General features: G+C 36.2%; 4 protein-coding genes across 10 annotated transcripts; 2 read left to right on the top strand and 2 right to left on the bottom strand.

The window, feature by feature from the left end:
* Positions 1-74: 74 nt before the first annotated feature.
* On the top strand, positions 75-7708 carry LOC26527311 (tetratricopeptide repeat protein 21B). Of its 4 annotated transcripts, none has more exons than XM_032729518.2 (8): positions 75-176; positions 827-2494; positions 2553-3161; positions 3325-3466; positions 3526-3775; positions 3849-4046; positions 6163-6403; positions 6525-7708. In XM_032729518.2, the coding sequence occupies exons 2-8, from the start codon at positions 980-982 to the stop codon at positions 7581-7583; spliced, it is 4014 nt and encodes a 1337-aa protein (XP_032585409.1). In that variant the 5' UTR covers positions 75-176; positions 827-979; the 3' UTR covers positions 7584-7708. The 4 variants fall into 4 exon arrangements, with proteins under 4 accessions (XP_032585409.1, XP_015021812.1, XP_043863714.1 ...); XM_015166326.3 differs by having other exon boundaries at positions 85-333; XM_044007779.1 differs by having other exon boundaries at positions 87-435.
* LOC6572312 (survival of motor neuron-related-splicing factor 30) lies at positions 4593-5808 on the bottom strand. Of its 2 annotated transcripts, none has more exons than XM_015166329.3 (3): positions 5686-5808; positions 4981-5399; positions 4593-4922 (listed from the first exon to the last, which is right to left on the bottom strand). In XM_015166329.3, the coding sequence occupies exons 1-3, from the start codon at positions 5725-5727 to the stop codon at positions 4652-4654; spliced, it is 732 nt and encodes a 243-aa protein (XP_015021815.1). In that variant the 5' UTR covers positions 5728-5808; the 3' UTR covers positions 4593-4651. The 2 variants fall into 2 exon arrangements, with proteins under 2 accessions (XP_015021815.1, XP_015021816.1); XM_015166330.3 differs by lacking the exon at positions 4593-4922 and having other exon boundaries at positions 5085-5200; positions 5272-5399; positions 5686-5804.
* An 882-nt stretch (positions 7709-8590) lies between the features above and the next one.
* LOC6572311 (aminopeptidase N) lies at positions 8591-20228 on the top strand. Of its 2 annotated transcripts, none has more exons than XM_015166331.3 (13): positions 8591-8693; positions 15068-15149; positions 15400-15653; positions 15716-15974; positions 16038-16117; positions 16679-16868; positions 16928-17073; positions 17134-17284; positions 17345-18039; positions 18191-18374; positions 18442-18638; positions 18697-19011; positions 19889-20228. In XM_015166331.3, exons 2-13 carry the CDS (start codon positions 15072-15074, stop codon positions 20139-20141), a joined length of 2802 nt encoding a protein of 933 aa, XP_015021817.1. In that variant the 5' UTR covers positions 8591-8693; positions 15068-15071; the 3' UTR covers positions 20142-20228. The 2 variants fall into 2 exon arrangements, with proteins under 2 accessions (XP_015021817.1, XP_015021818.1); XM_015166332.3 differs by having other exon boundaries at positions 8613-8759.
* Positions 9727-14161, bottom strand: LOC26528033 (adhesion G-protein coupled receptor G4). Of its 2 annotated transcripts, XM_015166334.3 has the most exons (3): positions 13839-14161; positions 11800-13776; positions 9727-11715 (listed from the first exon to the last, which is right to left on the bottom strand). In XM_015166334.3, the coding sequence occupies exons 1-3, from the start codon at positions 13962-13964 to the stop codon at positions 9874-9876; spliced, it is 3945 nt and encodes a 1314-aa protein (XP_015021820.3). In that variant the 5' UTR covers positions 13965-14161; the 3' UTR covers positions 9727-9873. The 2 variants fall into 2 exon arrangements, with proteins under 2 accessions (XP_015021820.3, XP_015021821.3); XM_015166335.3 differs by having other exon boundaries at positions 9727-13776; positions 13839-14160.
* Positions 20229-20239: the final 11 nt, after the last annotated feature.

Genomic DNA, 20239 nt, shown 5'->3' with positions numbered 1-20239 from the left:
AAATTTTCAAAGCGCAACAGTAATGCATTGGCAAATCGATACCCATATCGATACACTATTTGGATGTGCACAGTGAAAACATCGCATTATCAGTGCTTTCATATATATATATTTTTATTTTGATCGTGTTTGTCTTAGCCATAACTATCAAAATACGAAAAATAATTAGAGCTAGGGTATTTTATTTTGCTATATTCAAAATTGTTTCCGTATTTTTGTAGGCTTTGGGAAATAGTGGTATTTGGTGTCGTAGAATATATAAGATGTTTTCCTTATCAAGATTGATGTATAGCCGTATAAAGCAATTTCGTTTAAACTCATTTAAAATGTCAAGTATGTTACATTTTACAAGCATTGCACTCAGAAGTCGCAACTTCACCAATTTAACCAGAGCAAATGCACTACAAAGCATTATGTCGCCTAGCAATTCTAAATGTATGGGTTCATTAGTAAATGTACAGCATAATGATAGTAAATTTTTCATAAAGATGGATAACGAGATTGCCTATTTGAGATATAATATTGCCAATGGAATCATGTATGTGACCCATACTAAAGTTCCTGACAAACTAAATGGACAAGGTCTTGGGAAGCTATTATCTAAGGTATTTGTATACCCTAGTCGCTTGCCATAAGCTGTTGCCATGATAACTAGCGAACAAACACAAACTTGGCAAAATCTATTGCGCCGTAAAGCCATTCGGGCCCAATAATATAAAACATTACAATTGAAAAGTGATTACCAGCTTAACTAAGACTAATATTTAAGCTTAATGTGATATCTAATTATTGTTGAACGAAAAGTAATGTCTGTGTCTCTTTGCAGGCAGCATTGGAGTATGCGATACAACATGATCTGCTAATAAAAATTTCGTGCCCGTTTGTAACCCGTTACGTAAAGAAATACGAACCGCATTTCCTTAAGTATATTTTGTGATAAATGTGAAATTTTGTAATAAACCAAAACCCAAGCATCAACATGGACTCCAATGACTTTAAGAGCTTAGTTCTGTATTATGGAAGATTGCGCTTCTATAATTCAATGCAGAAAACGTCCTTGGACGGATTGGCCAAGTTCCCAATGCAATCAGAGTTTAGATTGTTCAATGGTATTGCCCTCGCCCTGGGCAATCACATGCAGGAGTGTATTCGGGAGTTGAACCCGTTAAAAAACGACCCGGAATTGGGCTTTTCGGCCACTATGACCCTTATTTACGCCCACAAACACTGTCGTCTAATGGACACCGATGCGATTGACGCACTTGAGCAGCGAGTAGAGCACGGAGGTAATAATCTCAGCTCCGGCTCATGCTATTACACGGCTGTGTTTCTATACTTAGTGGGGGAGCTCGAAGGGGCCTTAGACTATATTGGGAGGTCTATGAAAATAGACGGCAATAGTGATGCTGCGCTCGTCTTGAAAGCATGGTGTGAGCTCTCGTCGAGTGCGCATCAGACTGGCAATGGGAAATGGCAGAGTACGCTTGAAGGTTGCATTGCCCGCAGCAATGGCAAGAATATTGACGCATCCTTGGCACTCGTGCGGTTCTTTCAACAGCGGAGGCAGTTCGATGCGGCTCTGTCGGTGATAAATAAGCTCAGCATGCGGTTTCCGGACATAAGCATTCCTCTCATCGAGAAAATGGAAACCCAGCTGACCGCACTCGACTGGGACAACGCGCTAGATACTGCCAACAGGGTCGTCAATATGGAGCCCTTCAACGTGGCAGCTCTGCGCACTAGGGGCATGCTGAACATCGTGCGCGAGAGCAACTTTAAGGCCGCGGCGGCTACACTGCAACAACTTTTAGTTTCCGTGGAGCGCATTGAGCCGAGTAATCTTACCCTAGTTGTAGAAATATGCCAGCTTTTCTCTCGCATATGCTCGCGAAACAAAGAACTGCTCAAGCTGACACTGCGCTGCATTGAAAAGGTCAACGAACTGAATCCTGGCAACGTGAGCATCCTAACAGAAATGGGCTATCAGAAACTACTGATCGACGATGTTCCCGATGCGGAACTAGCATTTCGCTCGGCATGCAACGTCGACAGCACCAACTTCGATGCGCTCTGCGGCCTAACTTTATGCAAACTCAAATATCGCGGCGACTTGGAGAGCAGACAGCAGATTCAACAGCAGTTGTCATATCTCATGAAGCTCACGGACTACAAGCCCGAACCCTTGGTTATGTATATGTCTGCTTTGCTGGCCGATTCGAAGGAGCAGGAAGCCTCGACCGTGCAATTGTTGGTCGAAGCAGCGGAGATACATTTTAAGAAATTTAATGCATTGCCCTATGGCGTTGAATATGTGTGCTCCATGAATCCCGACTTTATGCTGGATATATGTGGAGAGCTAATTCGACATACTCCGGCTCCAATAAAGGAAGTTTACTATGACTTGGATCTGGGCCCGGAATCCTTGCATATCACGCTTAAGCACAGCCTCAATATTCTGGACATCGTACTCCACATATGTCCTGGACACCAAGGAGTAAATATTTAATTCCAACATTTCCATCAGACAAGCACTGATGATTGTCTTATTGCAGGCACTTTTTCTGCAAGCGAAATTGGAGTTTCTTTCCGGGGAGCATTCGAAAGCCATAAGCCGCCTGCAGCACATTCTGAATTTATTCGGAGACACTTTCACTGAAGCCCATCTACTATTGGCCCAAGTACTCGTGGAAAAGAAGCAATACTTTCAGGCCCTGGAGTACTTGGAATTGGCTTTGGCACAGAATTTCACAGTTCGCGAGCGGCCCATGTATCATTTGCTAAAGGGCATCATACTTAAGCATCAGCAGAAGCTATCCGAGGCTCACCAGAGTTTTCAGCTTGCACTGAAATTGGTGGGCGGGATGTCGACTGTAGGCCAGAGGCATGATTACATTGCGCCGACGGACAACAACACTATAACCAGCTCTGACAAAATGACTATATACATTGAGCTAATCTATGTGCTGCGTGAAATGGGCGATGTCCAGGGTATTTTTGAAAGCGAGCGCGTTCTGCAGTCTGCCATTGAGGAATTTAATGGAACAACCGAGATGGGACGCTTAGTCATTGCCCATTCACAACTGATGCTTGAGAAGTGCAATGTTACCGAAGCTATAAATCTCTTGTCTACAATCAAACCGGATCAGTCCTATTATATACAGGTAAGTGGCATAGTGAAATCTGAATGAAAAGGATAAATCTACAAAACAATATCGCCAGGCTCCTGTTTCCAAATTTCAAATCTCAGATAAGCAAACTTTTGTATTAAATATTATATCAAATATAACTTATTTTATATAACTTATTTAATCACATTTATATTAGGCAAAAACACATTTAGCCAACATTTACCTGAAGTATCAGAAAAATCGGAATGCATTCTCGCAATGCTTCAAGGAATTAGTTGAAGCTCGACCGGAACCTAGAAGTTATTTAATGTTAGGAGAGGCCTATTTATCCATCCAAGGTCAGCCATAAATATTCTAGAATTTCACTCAAAAATACATTGATTATTCAATATTATAGAATCGGATATGGCAATCGAGGCATACCGAAAGGCTTGCAGTATTTGTCCGACGAATGCCTTACTTGCTAGAAAACTGGGTAGATCCTACGTCAAAACCCATCAATATACAAAAGCTCTCAAGTACTATCATGAGGCAATACAGAATCCGGGATATTCTGTCCTAAAACTAGACTTGGCCGAGTTGTTTTTGCAACTAAAGCAATTCCAGAACGCTGCAAATATATTAAGCGATAGCGACAAACAAAATGCGTGAGTTATCAGTTGAATCAAGTTTGATATGAAACGTATTACATTGGATCTTATTGCAAAATTTGGGTTTTAGAAATGAGGACAGTCTCGAAGAACTGCAGCTGCAAACCAAACAGCTGTTACTACTGGCTCGCATCCATGAGAAGTCTGGAAATATTCCTGAATCGCTAAAAACCCTGCAACGTGCCCGAGACAATCAATATCGCGTGCATAAGCTATGCACCATTGGCCATGTTGAAAACCTTTACGAACAGTCCAAAATTCTGTCAAAGTAAGTACGGACTTTTTGACTATCATATATATATATTATTTAACTATCTTTCGAATAAGCTTGGTCAAATAGTATAGGTAAGAGACTTGCATTTGGAACTTACATATCAAGCTGTTGACTGTGAACAAAATCATACTGTCCACCAAGCCAGCTTTCAATTTATCGCAATATGTTGTTTCTGCAAAAGTGCTTAGTAGTATAAATAGCAAATTTTGGATATTGCATGGTCTGCATCCGTTCTGCCTTACGTCCGATGGCTCAATATCGTGATTTGACAAATTATGTTATGTTTCTCCTTCACAAATGTACAGAGATCCCCTTATATGATATTTATAGTAATATATTTGTATTTGGTAAGACTCTTAAGCAGGATAAACTATGTTCGTTGTCTATAAATATGACTGTTTAGAAATCGGCGTATTTCTTTTAGCATTGGTGCCAAGTTATTCGAAATCTCTAGTCTGATTTGTTTCATCTGTTTTGTAGCTTAGTTAATAATATTTAACGTGAGGTACAGCATATTTGAAATCAATACAGACAATTGTATACGTCTAGCAGTGAACATGAAAAATCTTTTTATTTAATGCGTACAAAGTCTTATGAATCTACAGACCTTTGCGATATTTTTCGCCAACCGTAAAATCGGTCATTGCTTTACCAGCCGTTCCACATGTTCCGATTCCAACTCGTCCACTAACGTTATCGGGCGATGCGAATATACTATTCACTTTCATTCCTGGTTTCTTTTGATTCTTTGTCGTAAAACTAAGCCATTTATTTTTGTCAGATTCGCGCTCTTCTTCTAAATCTTTAAAGCGCTGCTGTTTTTTCTGTTTTCTTTTCTTTAAATATTCTTTTTGATTGGGTCGATGCCGTCTGCGGAAAGATTCAGATTAATAAGCGAACAACAACAAAATTCAATTTAATTTCATACTTATTTGATGGAAATACTTCATTGCGGGTTGTGCGCTCACGCAATTCATTTATTGTAGTTGTAGAACGATTTTGATAGGCTTCAAAGATAACACTTACTTCACCTTTCCCAGTTATACCCTCAATCGTTGCGTCGTAGTACTGGCCGTCCTCTGTCCATTTCGCCTGGCACTTGTCTCCGATTTTCCAAACTTTCGCGGATGTAACAAGTTTTTCAGCTTCTAAAAGAGCAGCTTCAATTTCGTCAAAGTAATTTGACGACGCTGTTTTGGAAGAAGATGGTTCTACGTACGATGATTTTCGTTGCTCTTCAAGTTGAGTTTTTATCAAGTCTCGCGTTAGTTTAATAACCTCTTCAAGATCGTCTTTTAATTTCAAGAGTTCTTCATTGCTGGGATCTGTTTGAAGGGCAGCTTCGACCTATAAAAAGAGCGCAAAACAATTATTTTGTATATACAATTAAAGACTTACATATATATACTTGTATATATATTTACATACATACATAAGCTTATCACAAATTGTTTTGCAGATTTATTAGCATATTCAAACATACATGAGAAATACATATGTACGTATATACATACGTATGTATATATGTATATGCGAGCAAACATAATTTGTAAATAGTCTTATATATGCGTATACCTACGAAAAGTGTACATTTTAACGCGCACTACAATATTTTTTCTACACAAATACTCACTTGCTGCAATTGGCATTTGTAGTTTTGTAATTCGTCGGCCATAGCAACTCAAACTTCACAATTTCTTAATAAAACTATTTCTTGTTTCCACTGTTAGCGATGGCAGCTCATTCTAAGGGTGCTCGATTGTCAATGAAATATCGAAACTCTAGGTAATCGAAGAAGCCAACAAAACTATCGATAACACTTTAAAGATGTTTCCATTAGTTACGTTTCAGTTCATAGGTTACTATCTTTCTTGTGTTTGATTTTAAACCGTCTATATTTCTTAAATGAGAGAAGTTTCGAAAGTTTGGCATTATTGTCTATGAGAAGCGGAAGCTTTGACATACAGAACTAAACTAAAAATAAAAATAAAATAAATAAACTAACTAATAATGAGTAACATTTATTTATTATATGCATTTTTTTATTTTTAATTTGTTTCTAATTTCCTTACAATCAATTTAAATCATTTTTGTATTTGTATTTTTTTAGGATATGTATTCTAATTGCTCAACAGTCCATTAAAATCAAGAACAGCGAGCTAGCAATATATCATTTTAAGGAGTGCGTTAAATACACTCCTAATGATCTTGAGATTTTAGTGTCTCTGGCACATCTTCAAATGGAGTCTAAGGAAATGGATTTGTGTCGCAATACTTGTCAGCAGATACTTCAAATTGATGGCAATAACGAGACTGCGTCAGTATTAATGGCAGATTTATCATTCAGAAAGGTATCTTTAAAATTTAGAATAGTTAGTAAATAATTTTAGGTTTTTTTTTTTTTTTTTTTTATTTATTAACGAAGAATCATTTACACATATATAATATAACTAAATTTATTTTAATTTTTAGATGGAATTTAAGAATGCAGCATATCATTTTTCGCAGCTGCTATTATCTCAGCCTTGTAACTGGACAGCTTTGGCCAGACTAATTGAGGTTATGAGACGTTCTGGTACATTGTCGGAGAGTCTGCCTTTCTTAGAACGTGCTGAACAGGCCTCATTGCAGTCTAAAAATTCAACCGGATATGCATATTGTAAGGGATTATTCGATTGGTACAATGGTAATTTAAACAGTGCTTTACGCTACTTCAATCAATCTCGTAGAGATCATATCTGGGGTCAGCAAGCAAAGGTAAACATGATTGAAATATGCATAAATCCCGATGGAGAGATACCGAATGCAAATGATCTTTTAGACGCGGGAGATAGCGGTGAATTCAGTGAGTCGCGTTTAATCGCCTTGCGAACAGCCGAGCGTTTACTTAAAGAAATGCGTCCTCGAGCTGGAGATGTCTATGAAAACACCTTGAATCGTCGAATTTATTGGAATTTTTTGCAAATGGCGTCAAAGCAAAAAGTTCAAGTGCAATTAGCACTAAAGGACTTAACTGAGCTTATGCAGAAAGAAGGCAATCCTTTAATGGTTACTGTAGTATATGCTATAGCATTGGCTCTAGTTCAACTGAAGCAAATGCAACGTGCGAAAAATCAACTTAAACGTATAGCCCGTCTCAGCTGGAACTATGAGGAGGCCGAGTACTTAGAGCGAAGCTGGTTACTGTTGGCTGACATTTATATTCATGCCAACAAATTCGATGTTGCAGAGACATTTGTAGAGCGAGTCCTTGAGTACAACAAATCAAGTACAAAAGCCTATGAACTGGGCGGATACATTTCAGAAAAGCTACAGTCCTATGGGGATGCTGCTAAGCAATACCAAAAAGCCTGGGATAGCTGTGGTCACTCTAAGCCACACATTGGCTACAAATTGGCATTAAATAATATGAAGAAGAAACAGTATGCTGACGCTGTTAATATTTGCCAGCAGGTCTTAAAATTACATCCAGACTACAATATTATTCGCAAAGATATTCTCGAAAAATGTCGCAATAACTTAAGGAATTGAATTCATTCTCCTGACAGAATACAATATTAGTCGCTAAGATATATACTCGAACAAATATCCAACTTCAATTAATTTTTATCACATAAATACGAATAAATACATATTTATTTAATTTCACAGGAAAATTGTAATCTAATTATTTTCCTAGTTATTGAGATGAGGAATCAATTTATCATTGCAAATTCTCTTTTCTCTTTTCAACTGGTTAATTACAGATGCCTTTGAGCATATTATTGTGATTAGGATCGTAGGTGTGATAATGGTAAGAATACAAGGAAAAAATACGGAATGTTGGCTATCTTCCAGCAGAATTCCTTGTTTCAGTACAAATGGAGCTGACACCATTCATGAACTCTCTCAACTAGTCGCAGCGTTTATTTTTGGGCTGTACTGATTTAAGTTAGACAAATCCGAAATTTTTGAAAGATTCCAGCCCTGACCGTTAATGAATGAGTATTTTGTAGTTGATCGGATCGTTGATCCGATTAGACATTCTTACTTGTTTTCTCAAAATATACTAGGCACTTTAAAATACAAATTATTTTCGGTAGCCCGGAAGAAACAGCCAGCAAAGGCCAAGGCTCTGACAATAAGCATGTCAACCATCCATATAATACGTATGGCTTTTCAGTGATTTTCATTATTTTTCACAGGAATAAATGTTCATTCTTTGCATAATAAATATATGCATCATAAATATATATTTATGCTGTTACTCTGCTAAAGGTTAACGCTTCCTTTAATTAGTTTATCCCACAAAATGGAATTAGTTTTCAGATTTCGGATTTGCTCATTCAGTAATGGAATTCAACTAGGAATGCAAAGCTCTCCCAAATTCAAAAATAAGTGTAAACCAGAGGTCAGCGTAATTGAATTCAATTGACAACATTTATTAGCCTTAAATTGGACTATTGTGGTCAAGCGGCTAAATTACTGGTGATAGTCATAATCTGATATAATATGAATATACGTAGTTCACGTAGTATGGGCAAAAGAAACTTACTATGCCCGAGGCTTTTAGTTTAAGATTTTCTCTCAAACGTGTCGGTATATACTCTCGAAGCCCAGTATTGATTCCTGAACTAAGAGTGAAACTTGGACTTTTCCAACGTGTGTGCTCAAAATTTGTTTCTGTTGAAATATATATAAGCTATAAACGTATTTATAGAGCGAATCGTATGTATAGTATCGTCAGTTCCACAGTATAATGGACTCAATGTGAACGCTCACTAAATAAACAGGGAGTGAAAAATGTTTTTAAATGTCAATATTTTTCTTCAGTTCATTTGGGTCATTTTTCTCAATATGATATGCTAATAATAGCACTTGATACTTACAACATTTATTATTAACTTTAATAGAAGGAGTTTGTGAAATTTCAAAGTCGGTTATTAAAACTCAACACGGATATATACCTTCTACAGCACCACATATAAAATGGATAGTTTAAAGCTTTGGTCATTCTCATCTCTCTTAATAATGCTTATACTTATTTTTAAGGGCTGAAAAAAATAGATTCCGTTATAAATTAGTTGGTAGTTAGCTTGATAAGCTAAATAAATAAATGTTGAGATAATTAAAGATTAGTCAAGGCGTGCAAACAAGTCAGAGTGAGTGCGGAACTAACTTTCTTTTACAGTCACAGATCATTATTCATCCAAATTTAGTTAGTGACTCATTGAACTCTAAGGGGCATGAATAAAAAGAAGGAGTTGTTTTACACACAGAATATAAAATGAACTTTACTAAAGAATTATGACTACTTACTCAAATTCTTATTTGCTTTTAACTCGATAGTAAATACAAATTTGATTAGTAAAAGTTTATGCCAAACATATAAGGATTTTTTTTGTTTATATATAAAATAGCATTTATCACAAAAAAAAAAAAAAAAATATAATTATTTATAATTTAAAAAATGAAATATTTGTTTTTAATATATTTGTCTTCTTTTTATGTCCATCTCCAGTGCTCATTTAATCTCATATGTGCCTTAACGTATCTGTAAAAAAGTATTTTAAATTCAGTTGCCCTTAGCTATTAATCCAGGAATTGCTGAATAAATTTTCCATCATTCAACAATAACTAAATAGAATTTTGTCTCCTTAATTCTGACTCCTTAAATTCGATATAAAAAACGTGCTTTTTCACAAAATTGGTTTATTCATGAATTATTATCATTACAATGGTATAAATTATTCGTACAATAAATATATGTGTAATATAACTGAACGCATAACAATATTAAATTATTAAGAAAATATTATAAGCAAAATACATGCAGAAGTGATTAATATGTTTGCGTAGTGTCTTTATCAGAACTGGAACTTTGAAGGAAACTTTTGTCATTCGAGCAAAGTTGGCAAACAAATTTGCACCACATGCGTCGCGTGACAGGATCTAAGATAATAAAGTATAAAAAGATAACGAACCCTTGCAGTGTTGCTGTCAGACTGAAAAGGTATGAGAATACGATTCCAGCTTTTATGGAGGATAGAATACCGAAGCACCACGTAAAGCCCAATAGGAAGAATAGCAGTACAGACAGACGTATCTGATATATTAAAACGGGAGTGTCATTGCGCCTGATTGGAAGGGTCGAGCTCGCCAATATATTATATATGATAAGGCAAAAGATTATAAAGTTAGCAATTATAATGATTGAAATCGGCATGATTATTCCAAAATAAAGAGCATAGCCGGAGGGGTAGCAGATGGGACCCTTACTAAACGAATCATGGTCTAGCACAGCCACTAGCACTACGGGTATGAGAGGTACGCCCCAACAGAAGATCGTTGCTTTCATGAAAAATCTGTTCGGTCGACCTCCGCCGAATACTTGAACATATCGCTTAAACTGCAAATAGGCGATTAATATCATCCAGAAGAACTGAACCAATACGGAGTAATGGAGTAGGGCTCCAATGGCAACGCAACTGGGTATGATCTTGTTGATAATCAAGTGCAGGGAATATTCTTCAGTGTTGATAAAGCAGAGAATTATCATTTGCAAAGCGATAGCAGCCGACAGTTGAAGTAGAACCTTAGACGATGGCTTTTGGCGCCACGAACTAAATATTGCAGCCGTTATAAATATGCCTGATATGCCCAGTAGCGATAAAGTACAGCCCGTAACTGTTATAATGTCTAGAGCCTGGCCATGATTTGGTCGCACATTGGCCTCATCCGATTCCTCCACTGTAAAATTGAAGCCCACTAGGTAAGCAAATGGAGTCAGATGGCTGACCTGACAGAGCACAATATCAGAGCTGATATCTGAGCGATTCGATTCCTGCCTAATACCATCCGAGGCCCAACTCTCAAAGTTCCAATAGCTACACATATCTGTAGTTGTATTGTGCTTCAATGAATCACTCTGCCAGTTGCGGAAGGCGATTGGCAAATCTTCAGGCAATTGCGTACTGTGTCCGGGCAAGGATATTGAGACGACCCGTCCCAATGCAGATTGGGCAGTCTGATTTGCTTGTGATTGGAAGAGTTTGTCGTTCGAGTAGACTTTGATGACCACAATAGTATTTGTGATTTCCGTAATATTATTTGCATTCAAAATTGTGTCCAATTGTGATAGAAGATTCTCTGGGACATAGGTAGCGAATTGCAGGTCAGGTTCGTTGATAAAATCCTCTATTTGATGATTGGACTGCAGGAAGCGATAGTGCTCATTTCGAAAAGCACCTTTCAATGAATACGGAAGCTCCGTGTCGTTATTGTTTTTGAACATTGCGATTCCGGAAATATTCGCAATTAGCGGATTAAGTATGAAATATAATAAATTGGGCGATATTTTCACAGAGACGCCAATATCGTCATAGTCCAATACCTCAAAGTCCGAACTTGACTCGAGTTCATTGGAATTACCAATTCCTCTCAGGTCCGGCAATACGGACTGCGCGGATAAGGCGTTTTCAAATGCCTCGAGCAGCTTGTTGGTTGAGTTCAATTTGGCAGACATTTTCAACGTCTTTTCTTTGACATCTATTAAATAGTTGTAAATATGTATAAGATCCTGCGTAGTTTCCTTGAAAGCTGTGTAGGCTCGAATTTGCTCCTCAATGGTTGTTGTATTTGTCGTCAAGCTCAGAATATAATTATCCAGATTGCGCACGGAGACCTGAACAATATTGGCAGCAAAATGTATGTCGACAGGTATAAACTTTTTGGCATTATCTTGTAAAATATTTTTGACTTGCTTTACCATTTTTTCCGGAGAGGTCTTTAGCTTTTTGGAGCTTGACAAGTTGTACAGGGTTTTGGTGACTTTCAAATCTGTTTTGTGCGCTTCGCATACGGGATTTTCATTCAGCGCCTCCCAATAGGCACCCTCTATGAAGTTGCCATTGCATTTCCGGGTGTAAGGCATTCCATTGCTCTGCAGACACAATTTCGATAAGGTGCCCACCTGGCCGATCTCCGCTTGCTTCCACTGATAGGTTTCGTCGTTGTCCAAACGGAACGTATCTGGAAAGCAATACTCTGTGCTTCGTACTACTACAGTATTCTTACAGTGGGTGTAGGCCGATATCGCCTCCTTCAACAGGTTCCATACTGTCATGCGAACCGAGGTATCGTGCCTGACCTGATCGTCATTCTCAGAGCTATCGTTCTCTTCGCTACTTTCTTCCTCGCTATTATCCACTGCCGAGTTCTTTAGCGAGGCGGTCAAGTGGACCCAACATTCCATATCCTGAGCCGTAATCTTTTCGATACGCATAATACGTGCATTATGTATAACTAGATCTCGGGAAAATTCTTTGCTTTTCCTACGCAGCTCAGCTAGTACATTCTTGGCAAGTATTTTTGAGTTTTTATTGATATTTCTGCACAGGTTCTCATAAATATTTTTGTTGTTAACTGTGCAATTGACATTCAGCCTCACTGCAAAGGAATGCCCCCGTCTCTCTTTCTCTGCCACTACGCGGGGACTAGTCACCAAATGAAAGTCAAAAATCGTGTGTCCCTCACACCAATATTCGCCTGGACCCTCGCCTACCAGCTTGACTTTAAAGATCGACTTGGTCCTATCTTTATTTTCCCAAATAAGGTCAATTTTGGCGGTTCGCTGAAGCTCATAGTCAGCGTTGGAGAAGCACCTAACGCCATCATCGTCTTCATTGATGCGCCACAGATACTCCCCATTGTAAACCACTAGAATCAATTCCTGCAAAGCTGCGTCGAATTTCAGCATTAGTTGAACAGGGTTCGCCTGAGTGGTGATTTGTCTTTTATATAGAAACGGAAATTTCAAATTATTTTCAAGATGAACAACTCGCACCACCTCGTCCTTATTCATTGTGATCGCGTACTCCTCGTTAAATCTGTCAGCAAAATTGCCAACTTGAAAGAATTCTTTTTTCTGCTCCTTGGGCAGGTGCTTTAGGACCAACCTCAAAGTATTACGTTTCCGGAAATATTCATTAATGCGTATCTCATCTTGTGGATTATTTGATAAATTTTGCCACTCCACCCCATAGCATTCACTCGGACGATAGCTAAGAGCGCCTTGTCCTTTGGGGCAGCCTGAGCTCGTTGTGAGGTCACCTTCAAACACACAAATCGCGTGCAATAATTCATCACAGCCCGTAATCTTTTGGCTAAAGTCGGTCTTCGGTATCTTTCGGTTTTTGTTTTGCCCCTGGGGAGAATAGCGTATGGACATGCATTTCTTATCAGATCTAAAATCTAAGATGTTCGTCTTATCATCCACCACCTCCCCCCACTGCTCACCGGGCAGGCGTATCTTAAATGGCAAATAGCTACTCTCGCGTTGAACTGGCAGCCAATACTCGGTCAGTTTGCTCTCGTTCAAGAACTTGGTAAAACTTACAGCTGCGTGTTCAGATAATTTGTGTGGGAAAATTAGATCTGCCCCCTGGCAAAAGCTGTCATCATACTTCTGAGGCTTCGACGAGACTTTTAAACATAGAACATCACCATCTTGATCCCTGATTTCCACCAAGTCCTCTGGGCAATACGTCTGATGTCTTTCTCTCTGGTTGCACACGACAGTCTCTGGCACCCACTGTCCAGTAGCTGTGTTGCATTCGCGCACCAAGACTTCGCCACTTTCCTTCCAGCAAAGAAAGTCTTCGGAGGTTGTGTAACGCGTGCCTCGAAATTTCCAATATGCTGTGCCTTCGCTTGTCTCCGAAATGTTGTCTTCGCATTTCTGAACCTGCACATGGTCAAGGAATAGACTTTAAAGTTATGGAACATGATCTCTGACTCAGCTATGACCTTTTTGGTTAAAGTACAGGAAATATGCAGACACACGAGTAGGAGTAATACGAATCGCTTAGGCATTTTAAGAAGCCAGAAAGCATCAATAGATGCGCACAGCACTTTACGATTTATCTTTAACATCTAAAAACAAAAACGCAGTCCGAGTTATCTTTTCATTCTTTATCTCAATTCAGTTAAGTTTGTTTATCTCTCTTATCAAATGTGTGTATTATACCCCTTACATTTGAATGAACAAATCGGGTATTTAGTTTCGTTGTTAATAATAAAAATAGTAAAAATAGATTAAACTTGATTTCTCAAATATATTGACTTAAATTTCTAGCCGGAAAATGATTTATTGTTAGCAAATTTAAACTACTTTTTAAAATATTTGTAAGTGAAATTATTATTTTTATTTTCTGAGTATATAATTAATTTATGTGTTTGCCGCATTTTTCAACCGCAGCCGCATAAATAAAAAACAAATAAAAATGTGACTAGAAATGGCTTAACAAGATATTTGTCTTTTTTTTTTCAACGAATTTTCTAAATTTTCTTCTTGTTATTAAAATATGGTGTAGATAGGGAATATAATCAATTGGTGAATTTTACGAATTTCAGTAGCGAGATGGAATGAGTCAAACAAATTGAAACATTTCTTCATATCCATTCTCGTCTTTTAAAGTGTTTGTTTCTTTTCCGGCACACCAACTAAGAAATCTTTCATTCCATAGGAGACTTGAAATTATGGTCTGTTAACTTTTGAATGATTATAGTAAAATATCATAAAAGTATGATATTATATATTGATTTGTGTATAAACTATTTAAATATTTAAACTCCTTTTTAAATTGATAAAAGTTTTGGTTATTTAGTCTATAAATAATATGATTTTATAAAAATTTTTACTGTTTTTCGATCGTGGTTGAGTCGAGCCGTAGAGCATGAAAATGCTAATGCTAATGAAAAACAGTAAGATAAATAGATTATCAACTTAATTTTGTTCTCGTTAAAAAGAAAAGATTAATAAATCAGCTTTCAAAATGGAATTTTAACTAAAGAGTTGAAAATGTGCAAGAATTAGTGAAGCAACTAACTGTATAATAATACCTGTAAATTTTTAATAGTTAAGCTCTTCCATTTACGAACTATGACATAGTGTTACCCATATCAAATGCATATACAACTTGTGCTTTATCTGTAAGACTTTTACCTATTTTGAATATTATCTTAATTTTTTTTAGGATAATGGGAATCCTTAAGTTGCAAAGATACAGTGTGCTAATATACTTCTGCTTACTGTTTTCTGTTTACGAAACAGTTCATGTAAGTTGCAAACATTTTACACATATAACATTTAGATTTTACCTACAGCCTAAAATGTTTTAAAAGATCTGTTCTTAAAGAACTATATTAATTCAATGATATTAATGAGATTTTCCTATTATTTAACCATTCATTCAGGGCAACGAATTGAGATAATCTTGTAAGGTTCGTTGCTCTTCTTTTTGATGCTCTCAAGTCCTAAAATCCCAGTAGACATTTACTTTGAACTCGTAAAAAAACTGTCTTTTAGGTTACCGTTAAACGCAGCATTGACCCATCAGCTTCCTATCCGCTAATTACTGATGACCGACTGCCGAAAGATGTTATTCCCCAGAGCTATGATATTTATTTAGAACCGAAAATTGAAGAAAATACATTCTCTGGTAATATAAAAATGAATTTGACGTGGAAATCGGACTCAAAGAAAATTTCGATTCACGCTCACTTTAATTTGGATATAAATGACAAGAAAATTGTACTACGAAAAATAAATACAAATAATAGGTATGTGTCATGGCTTGAGGGTCAAATATGAAATTGAATATTCATCAATTCTGTTTCTTTAGTGATTCGCAGTTATCTGAAAACATATCAGTTGTGCGTGGGAGTCGATTTCCGAAGAAGACAATCTATATCATTTACCTGAAAGAAGCCATTAAACAAGGCAGTGAATGTATTTTGGAAATTCCGTTTGAAGGAAGCATTTGGGAGAGTGGCGAAGGACTATTCAAAGGATCCTATTCAAATTGGACTTATTTAGCCACTTACCTACGACCGAATAACGCTCGACGGCTGTTTCCCTGCTTCGATGAACCCGGATTCAAAGTATTCTTAATAGAAATTAAAAATATTTATTAAATATTATTTACAAATAAATTATATTTATAGGTTCCATTTACGGTCTCCATTACGAGACCAAGCCATTTAATTACGATTTTCAACACTCCGCTTAATCGAACGATAAATCAGTAAGTATAAAATCATGTGTAATATGGGAAGTATGTTTAAAGAAATCTTAAATTAATAAATTAATAATAATGAAAATGAAGAAGACTTAATCAGCTAAAAATAGAACTGCAATCAAATTGGTTTTCAGAGATAACAATAATAGCAATAGAGTAAAAGTAAAGCTAAGAGAGACTTTATTTTTATATAAATTGAAATATAATTTTAAATGCTTTAATTTACTGAGTTAATTTACCTCTATCTTCTTTAAATAATTTTAATTCAAACTAATCCATAATATTCAAGAACCTGTTGCTTTAAAACTAATTAAACATTTTCCATTTGTTTAAAGATTGTAAATTGTATACCCAAACATTAAAAAAAAATTGAAATCATATGAAAAATTGGAGTCTTATAAAAAAGATTACATTCTCCACTCACATCTTCCTAATATCATTGTCAACCTTTGGTCTTTGGCTTTCAGTATCCTTACTGAAATGCAACTTAAATTATATCCTTAAACGTCATATCTGGAAAGCATATATACATTTATAATGCATATAGTTTTGTATTTTTCATTGCAGCTCTACATTAAAAGATCATGTAATTGACTATTTCGATACCACCCCTCCGATGTCTGCCTTTACATTTGGTTTTGTGACGGCAAATCTTATAAAATTACAAAATGAGATTAAACTTGATGCAGATTCAACAATCCAAACAGAACCAGCATTAAGTCTTTGGGGATTTGAAGATAATGCAAACCAATTTAAGGTAAAGATAATTATAATAATCTTAAATTATGTTTTTAAATTTGTTGGTATATTTCTTAGGAAATCCATCAAAAAGTTATAATTGTTCACAAAGCAATTCAAAGATATTTTGATATATCTTTGCCTTTATCTAAAATCGATGTGGTTGTCATTCCTGAGCTACAAGTAGTGCGCCCCGTAGATAATTGGGGACTTCTGCTGTTTAAGTAATAACAACTCCCTAAAACATAAAAAATGTATTAATAATTGATAATATTTTTGAATAGAGAAAGCGATCTTACGCAAAATCGTTATTATGACATAGCACAGGAGTTGATATATCAATGGATAGGCTCGTGGGTGACTCCTGAGTGGTGGACTGATGCCCATCTAAACAAGGCCCTGGCCAGCTTCTTAGCTGCAGATATTGTCTTTAAGGTGAGAAATAACATTTCATAAATACAAATGCAAATTGCAATAAATAAAATATATATATAGATAGATGGTGGCATCGAGTTCAATGGCAAATATCCTATGACGACGCTATATTCAATATATTACGAGTTTAGTAAAAGATACCCCCATTCCCGCATTACAGCAATGAAGCAAGAGACAATATCGTACAAATTAGAGCTTGTTATCCGCATGCTAAACTTTACTTTGGGCAAAGACTCGTTCCAAAGGGGTCTCAGAACATTCATTGAAGAGCATCAGTTTAAGACTTTTGTTGGAAATGATCTTTGGAGTGCGCTAACCAAGCAGGCGATAAAGGATGGAACGCTAAACAGTCAATATCATGTGGACGACATTGTCGACTCGTGGTTTGCAATTCATCGCTTACCTGTCGTAACTGTTCGCAGAGATTATGAGAAACAAACCGCAGTGGTACAGCAAAAACTCTACCTCAGGGAGAGACCACACGACGTGCCTGAACAGGAGAAAATGCTTTGGTGGATTCCAATTGTTCTGAATCGCCAAGATGCACTCAATTTCTCAAATTGCACTCCATACGTGTGGATGGAAAGGTCTCGGGAAATGACAATTGATAACATGCCACCCAGTGACCAATTTATTATTGTCAACCAAGAAGAAATAGGTCCATTTCCAGTCAATTACGATGAACGAAATTGGCAAATGCTCTCCAACTTTTTACAAACTGAAATCGGCCGAGCTCTGGTTCCAACCTACACGAGGTGAGCTTCCAAAATCCTTTTCCAACTGCATGTATTTCAAATTAAGTCCTGCTGATAGTTAAAAAAATTTCTATGAGTTCTATAAAATATGGTAAGTCTGTGCTCAGTGCAAGTTTAAATTGTTCGATATGTACACTTTTTACGCTTTCAGGTCAAAACTTTTGCACGATGCTTGGAATCTCGCATATGCTGGCGATTTGAGTTTTGCAACGGCCCTCAACATGACACTATTTATGAAATTTGAACGAAATCACATTGTATGGAATCCGGTGTTCACGTTTATTGATCAAATTGGTCGGCATATTGATATGCCAGAAGTCCATAAGAGATTTGAGGCAACTAACAAAATGTGCAGCATAAAACGCGAACAGCATTAATAAGAGCACAGTTTATTATTTTCAGGAATATGTCTTAATACTGCTTACACCTTTATATGAAGATTTGGGTGCGGAAACAGAAGGCGAAGATAACTGGAAAACTGATTTGCGCTCATTGACCAAGAGATTTTTGTGTGGCGCCGGTTATCGACCCTGTATAGAAGAAGCAAAAAATGCGTTCAGTGTCTGGCAACACCTACCCGATCCAAACTTGGAGAATCCGTCAGTATCCCTATCCATATCCACATAGTATTTTTTGTAAATCCTTTCATTATCCCAGAGTGCCAAATCATTATATTTGTCCCATTTTTAAATGGGGATCCATGGAAGAGTTTCAGTTCGGCATAGAGCGAGTCCTTCAATTCCCAAAATCACGTAAGCAGAACGAGCGAACTTATTTATTGAAGACTCTGGCCGGTTGTCCAACGCAGCCTGAGAAGATTATTCGACTGCTAGAGCAATCGACTCTAGGAGACAACTCCAACTTTACCGAAAACGATCAGTTCCTAATATACTCCTCACTCACGGCTACCTCCAGTGGCCATTACACATTATTAAAATTCTTATCTAGCAACTGGACGACGATACGAGAGAAGTAAGTACATTTATATTCATATTTTACTAACTGGAAATAAAGTCGTATATAGATTATATTTTAAAAATAAAAATATTAGATAGTAGAGTAGTAGAGTATTTGTTGTCCGATCACTAAGAAAAAAGAAGAGTATATAATAAATGATATATTTTATAATTGAGAGATTTAATAGAAATTAATTTAGATGAACAAAAACTGATATAAAAGCACATAAATGCTTAGTGCAAAATTATTTAACAAAATTATATATATGCTCGTAAATGTTTGATTATAAATGGAATAACTTTGACTCAAAGATTTTATTTAAAAACTTTGGAATACATTATATTATTTATTTTCCATTTAATTTAAATTTAAAAAAATATGGAAAATTTTTCAATTATTTTTTTCTTCTTTTTTTTTAAGGCAGAATTATAAATTTTCTCGAAATTTAATATATTAATTATTGATTATTAATTTGTATCTTTCAAAATTTGTAAACTCAAAATTCAATTGTCTGCAGATATTCTTTTATGATAGACAACAGCACTCTATACCCTCGCCTACTGCGAATGAGAAAAATCTGTAAGAATGATGTTGACTTCTCTCACGAAAAATGAAAAATAAAAATCGCCAAGCATAATGGCAATATAGAAAATCGGAAAAAATCTATATATTCCTGAATTTCTATAAATATAATAAAAAAACGCTAAAAGGTTACTGGCATTATATTGCTTAAAAGCAAGCCTGATCGAATTTTTTATAAGACTTCAATTAACTTAGAAACACAAATATTAAAATTAACTATATTTTCCCCAAATAACAAATCAAATTGAATCTATAATTATATACAATATCTAAAAGCATATATATAATTAATTAAATATTATATTTTCAGATTAATAAGTAATACGAACTTGTGGGACCATTTGATAGGCTCGGCCACTGGATTCTTTTTAACTCAAAAAGGTTACAACATGGTGCAGCAGCTTTATGAAGAGCATGCTGGAGAATTCGGAAGCGCACAACATATAATAGAAAAGTCACTTCGGAACATAAAAGAAGAAGTTCTGTGGAGTGAAGAGAATCTGCCGGTCATCGAAACTTGGCTAAACAACTTTCTTTCCAAAAACTCAAATAACTCTTCATAAGAAATCAGAAAATATCAAATTATTTGAGTACTTGTGTTAAATAATGATGGAAGAAGAAGAAATAAACATATAAAATATATAAATAAATGTTTTGCATA

This window comes from Drosophila mojavensis, unplaced genomic scaffold (genome assembly GCF_018153725.1).
Source record: "Drosophila mojavensis isolate 15081-1352.22 unplaced genomic scaffold, ASM1815372v1 contig_19, whole genome shotgun sequence".
NCBI classification, from domain to species: Eukaryota; Metazoa; Arthropoda; class Insecta; order Diptera; family Drosophilidae; genus Drosophila; species Drosophila mojavensis.
This window is presented reverse-complemented; position numbering and strand designations above follow the sequence as displayed.

Coding starts and splice junctions, on each gene's coding strand:
- LOC26527311 (XM_032729518.2), top strand. CDS start 980: ATGGACTCCAATGACTTTAAGAGCTTAGTTCTGTATTATGGAAGATTG. Junction 4,047..6,162: donor CAGTCCAAAATTCTGTCAAA/GTAAGTACGGAC, acceptor GTATTTTTTTAG/GATATGTATTCTAATTGCTC. Junction 6,404..6,524: donor CAGATTTATCATTCAGAAAG/GTATCTTTAAAA, acceptor TTTAATTTTTAG/ATGGAATTTAAGAATGCAGC.
- LOC6572312 (XM_015166329.3), bottom strand. CDS start 5,727: ATGGCCGACGAATTACAAAACTACAAATGCCAATTGCAGCAA. Junction 5,400..5,685: donor ACAAATGCCAATTGCAGCAA/GTGAGTATTTGT, acceptor CTCTTTTTATAG/GTCGAAGCTGCCCTTCAAAC. Junction 4,923..4,980: donor GAAGTATTTCCATCAAATAA/GTATGAAATTAA, acceptor ATCTTTCCGCAG/ACGGCATCGACCCAATCAAA.
- LOC26528033 (XM_015166335.3), bottom strand. CDS start 13,964: ATGTTAAAGATAAATCGTAAAGTGCTGTGCGCATCTATTGATGCTTTC. Junction 13,777..13,838: donor CCTGTACTTTAACCAAAAAG/GTCATAGCTGAG, acceptor GACCATGTGCAG/GTTCAGAAATGCGAAGACAA.
- LOC6572311 (XM_015166331.3), top strand. CDS start 15,072: ATGGGAATCCTTAAGTTGCAAAGATACAGTGTGCTAATATACTTCTGC. Junction 17,074..17,133: donor TGGGGACTTCTGCTGTTTAA/GTAATAACAACT, acceptor ATTTTTGAATAG/AGAAAGCGATCTTACGCAAA. Junction 17,285..17,344: donor CTGCAGATATTGTCTTTAAG/GTGAGAAATAAC, acceptor ATATATATATAG/ATAGATGGTGGCATCGAGTT.